The 6000-nt window shown below is 31.1% G+C and overlaps 1 protein-coding gene across 1 annotated transcript in view; it reads left to right on the top strand.

The window, feature by feature from the left end:
* The window catches only part of slc16a2 (solute carrier family 16 member 2), a 47991-nt gene that overhangs the window by 19814 nt on the left and 22177 nt on the right, over positions 1-6000 (top strand). Inside the window, exon 2 of the mRNA XM_082177026.1 lies at positions 1276-1420. Coding sequence (XP_082033152.1) covers positions 1276-1420 — 145 coding nt within the window. The remainder of the gene's footprint in view (positions 1-1275; positions 1421-6000) is intronic.

Raw genomic sequence — 6000 nt, 5'->3', positions numbered from 1 at the left:
ACACACACACACACACACACACACACATCACATGAGTAAAGTCGATGCACACAAATGAATCTCAAAGCTGATTATATGATCAATGATCTTATTGTACGGGTTTCTATCGCTCACTCTTAGGGTTTGGGATTTGCATAGTTTGTATGTTGTTGCAATTAAACATGCAAAAATATCACACAGACTTACACTGAGCCTTAGAGGCTCGGGGACAGTATAAGACATTACCTAGCAACCACATAGCAACGCCCTAGCAACAGAATAGCAGAGTTCTGATGCTGTATGTTATCATTAATTGATCACATGTTTCTCTCTTTGGTTTTGGCCCTAGCAACAGAATAGCTTTTTTAGTTTAGAGGTTTATTAATCTAGTTTAATCTGTCATGGTGCTTCACATATAACACATTCAAATACTCAAAACTACTCAAAATATATAAAATAAATACAAAAATAAGTGAGAGATCAGAAAAGGAGAAAAAAAAGGGGGATACAAAGATAATAAAAATGACAATCAAACTAAATTTATTACATAAACGAATTGCTTTAGGCACAAAAGTACATTTATAGCGATTTGTAGAACATCTGATTGTCCTTAAAGGGGTGGTTGATTATGATTTGACTTTTCTAACTTTAGTTAGTGTGTAACTATTTAAAGAAATCGCTTTTTAAGGACTACAACAAACGGCTGGTAGAAACTCCCGGGTTAGTGACATCATGAACCCTAAAATGTACATAAACCCCGCCCCCTTAACACCATTTATAGATTATCAAGGCAGAATATGCTAATCAATGACTAGAAGATAACTACACATACGCTACATAAATTCACAAACTAACTATTCAGAAATGTTGTCTACATGTTGTCTCTGAATCTTTCTGACTTCGGTTTGAACATAAAAGGCTAAAAGTTTTTGAAATTTTCGGAGCATGAGCATGTGTGTGTGAGGTAAAAGGACGCAAGCTCTTAAAGCTCCGCCCCCTGTGCCGGGAGCAGCAGCTCATTTGCATTTAAAGGGACAGACACAAAACGGAGCGTTTTTGTTCACCCTCAAAAAGGGACAATTTTAACATGCTATATAAAAATATCTGTGGGGTATTTTGAGCTAAAACTTCACACACACACTCTGGGGACATCAGAGACTTATTCTACATCTTGTGAAAAGGGTATTATACCACCCCTTTAAACATGTTTTTGAGCCATCCTCAACAGAATAGCAGAGTTCTGGTGCTGTATGTTATCTTTCATTGATCACACGTTTCTCTCTCTGGTTTCTCCAGCATGGGTTGGCGCTCTGGCGATGGGGATGATCTTCTTCTGCTCTCCGGTGGTCAGCATGTTCACCGATCACTTCGGGTGCCGGAAGACAGCCGTCTGTGGGGCGTTTGTGGCCTTCCTCGGCCTCCTCACCAGCTCCTTCGCCACGTAAATGCCTTCTTCCTTTTCATAGTTTCCCTTTTTAAATCCTTTGCACGTTGCTGTTTTTAGACATTTCACTGTACATTTGAAATGTATGTGCTTTAAATGATACATTTCCCCCAAAAACATAAACCATGCTCCATAACCATTAGTTGAATGTACACTGTTATATTCACAGAAAATGTTCAACATTAAATGTTGTTTATCAGTGCAAAAGTATAGCAAATATACCGTTGCATCACACACCATATTATTTATAGTCAATATTCTTTTTTTGAAAACAAAATTTTTCTGGAAAAAATATTTATTGTTAAATAATTTTTTCGTTTGATATAACTATTGAACTGACAAATATACCATAGCTATAAACATAGAACAAAGTGAAATCAAACAATATGTTTCTATAATATATCTATCATTAAATTATTATTTTTTTGTGCATTATTCCAAAAACAATATTTTTCTGTAATATATTTATTATTATATGATTTTTGCAAAAACAATATTTTTATCTATAATATTTATTGTTACATTATTTTTTTCTTGTGCATTTTTCAGAAGAAAAATATTTTTCTGTAAAGCATTTTTATTTTATTTTTCTATAAGTGTTGAACTGAACTGATGCATATACCATAACTTCGGATGAGACGTTAAACCGAGGTCCTGACTCTCTGTGGTCATTAAAAATCCTCTGTGGCCAAATTTGCCCCTTGACCTCTGTCCATCATGGCCTCCTAATCATCCCCATATACTGATTGGTACAGAAAAGAATGATATGAACATTTTACAAAAAAACTAAACGATTCTTTCCTGTGCATTTTTCTAAAAACAATATTTTTCTGTAAAATATTGCAAAATATTTTTTATTATATAATTGATTTCTTGTGCATTTTTCCCCAAAACAATATATTTTTTCTTTCTAATGCATTTTTCCAGAAACTTGTCTTGCAAAATATTTATTTTTATATTCGATTTTTTGCTATAACTGTTGAACTGAACTGACAAATTTAGCATAACTATTTACATAGAACAAAATTAAATCGAAGTTTTCCTAAAAAAAAAAAAATCTATAAAATATCTCATATTAAATAATTCTTTCCTTGTGCATTTTCCCCAAAATATTGTTCTGTAAAATATTTTTTATTTAATGATTTTTCCCCATTAACTGTTGTTGAACTGAACTGACAAATTTAGCAAAACTACACAGAACAAAATTAAATCAAGCAAATATTTAATGACTGTCCTCTGCAATATGACACGCAAATTACATAATTTCCTGAGAATGAACCATGCATTGGGATTTTATGTTTACTTAAATTCTTTCAGCCTTTCCAAAGCACATTTATTTTACCCAGAATGCTCAGCCAGCGCTGTGTATGGACTACTAGACAAAGAAGTCAGTGATCATTCATATGTTTTTCACTGCATGTTTTCATTGAATTTCTTAATTTGAGTTGTATTAAATTGTACATGACGTACACAGCTTCATCACACTCAATGCAGTCTTTATATTCTATAAGTGTGTGTGAGCTGTGAACTGCTGCATGAAGCCGTGTTCGAGGTGTGTGAACATCCACACAGATATACAGGTCACAGGGCGCTGAACGATGCTTTCTGCACTGACGTTTGCATTTTGTACATTTGCTAATGCCCAAAAAAGAAAAAAACAATGTTTATTGTTCAAGATGGTCATATTATGCATTTTTATTTATTTATACATGTTCATGTATAACAAACAAACATGTCATAAAAAGATGAAATCAATAATGTATTTCCAAAATATTTTATATTTTGACATTTTTCCAAAAACAATATTTTTCTGTAAAATATTTAATATTATAGGATTTTTTCTTGTGTATTTATTGGCAGGGAAAAACAATATTGTTCAGTAAAATATTTATTATATGTTTTTTCCAAAAACAATATTTGTCTGTAAAGTATTTATCATTATATGTATTTTCGATTTGAATTAAAAATGTAATTAAATTATTAAGTTAACTAAAATGAATAATTAATTATCATAACTGTTGAACTGAACTGACAAACATGCCATAACAAAATCAAATCAAATCAATATTTGTTCTCCAAAATATTTCATATTATATATGACATTCTTCCAAAAACTTATTTTTCTGTAAAATATTAATTATTATATGATTTTGTTCTTGTGTATTTATAGAATTTTTTTTATAATATTGTTCAGTAAAATATTTATTATATGATTTATATGTTTTTTTTCCCAAAAGCAATATTTGTCTGTAAAGTATTTATTATTATAAAGTTTTTCCTTTTGAATAAAAAAAACAATATTTTTTCTGTAAATGTTCTGTTTGGTCCATTCTTCCCCAAAACAATAACTTTTCTGTAAATAATTTATTATTATATTTTTTTAATTTTTTTAAATATTTATAATTATATGTTTTTTTTCTTGTTTAATTTTCTAAAAACAATACTTTTCTGTTTAATATATTTTTTATTATATGACTTTTTTTTCTTGGTCATTCATCCAAAAACAACCTTTTTCTATAAACAAAATCTTCTAATAATAAATGTTTGATGCTCAGATTATCCATGTGTTTATCCACATTATCCAGATTATTTGTGCTTTAATTGGCCCACCAGTGTGAGGCAGAGCGCACATTTCTCTGTTTCTCTTTACTCTGGTCAGATGTCCGTCAGTCTCCTGTCTTCATGTCTTCAGAGGGAAGCATAATTCAGGAGACGAATCACCTTCAGCCTCCTTAAGTGCTCATGTAAAAGGTCATCGAAAAACGCTTTAAACAAGAAGAACGCACACACACGTAGGACAGCGGGACATTTATGTAATCGTTGCTTTCTTTCTCTTCCCTTCTTTTCCTTCTCATTGTTTTCTCACAGTGTCCTCTTTCTGAGATCCTGTGCATTTGCACCGAGTGCTGGTTTTATTCCAAGCTCAAAAAGCTCTTGCTGTTGTTAGAAACGGTGGGAGAGAGAAAAACAGTCCTGCTGCGTTCAGAGCCTGAAACACTCGACAAACCCGAATGCTAACACACACACACACACACACACACACACACACACACACACACTGACACACACAGTCTCTATTCGATCTCGCAAGGACCCGCAATCCATCATTTATGCAAATGTGTGTTTGGTCATTAGCCAAATAATGTCTCCTGGTAGGCGTGTGTCGCACATTCTCTGGGCTTCAGGGGTCAAAGGGCATGTGTGGAGTTTAATAAGGAAAATAAATCACTAGTTCAGCTTAAAAATTGCCTGTATCAATCCAGCACCTCGTAAACATGACTTCCAGACAGACTAGTGTGGAGCCGTCTTTAGCTGTGTGGGAAAAGAAAAAAGAAGTGCATTTTAGCATACAGGAAAAAACATAATTTAACCCTTTCCTGGGCATACCTATTTACATAGAACAAAATTAAATCGAAGTTTTCCTAAAACTTTTTCTATAAAATATCTGTTATTAAACAATTCTTTCCCTGTGCATTTCCCCCCAAAATATTGTTCTGTAAAATATTTTTTATTTTATGATTTTTTTCCATTAACTGTTGAACTGACAAATTTAAATAAAGAAAATAGTGCGACTGTATATATATATATATATATGTAATTTAACCCTCTCCTGGCCATTGACAGAATTTGCCATCATTTATGACACAACGGATTTTCCTGGATGTTTTCAATATTAATCTTCAATAATCAATTATTAATCTAATAATCAATATTTTATGAAAGAGTTGCTGCAGGTTTAACGTTTTTCTCGCGGGTTGATTTGATTTTCGCCCGTCTGAATTCTTCTGATATATTGCATGTTCAGATATTCATGCAACAAAATATGCTGAGGGTATAAGCTTTATTTTTAGTAAAAAAAATTTTTTTTAAATAAACGATATATCCATATTTTAAAAAATCCCAAATTATTAAAAAGGGCAAAAACACACAAAAAATTTCTAAAACTTAAACAGAAAATACGAAAATAAAATCTAATTTAAAATATATAAAAAAAAATAGGTACCACTTTACAATAAGGTTTCATTAGTTAACATGAACTAATAATGAACTGCACTTTTACTGCATTTATTAATCTTTGTTAATGTTAATTTCAACATTTACTAATACATTACTAATACATTACTAATACATAACTAAAATAAAAAATTGACGCACTGTGACGTAACAAACAATGAACGGCTGTATTACTAAAGATGAACAAAAACAGTAACAAATGTATTGCTTATGGTTAGTTCATGTTAGCTAATACATTAACTAATGTTAACAAATGAAATCTTACTGTAAAGTGTTACCAAAAAATATAATTGTATATAATGATATGTATGTGTATTGTATGTGTATATATGTGTAGTAATATAGTATTTAATTATACATTTGAAGTGGATCAAAAAAGTTAATCAAAGTTGTCCTATAAAGCAAGAACGGGTATTGTTAAAAATTCATGGATAACTTTGATGAAAGGTTTTGATCCACTTCAAATGTTGACTACTGTATTATAGTAGAGAGTAATAATAATAATAATACTATTATAATTGATAAATATAATAGTGTGTCAGTGAAGCAATTCTCTTTAACAA

Source organism: Leuciscus leuciscus (assembly GCF_965113295.1).
Source record: "Leuciscus leuciscus genome assembly, chromosome: 8".
Classification (NCBI taxonomy): Eukaryota; Metazoa; Chordata; class Actinopteri; order Cypriniformes; family Leuciscidae; genus Leuciscus; species Leuciscus leuciscus.
This window is presented reverse-complemented; position numbering and strand designations above follow the sequence as displayed.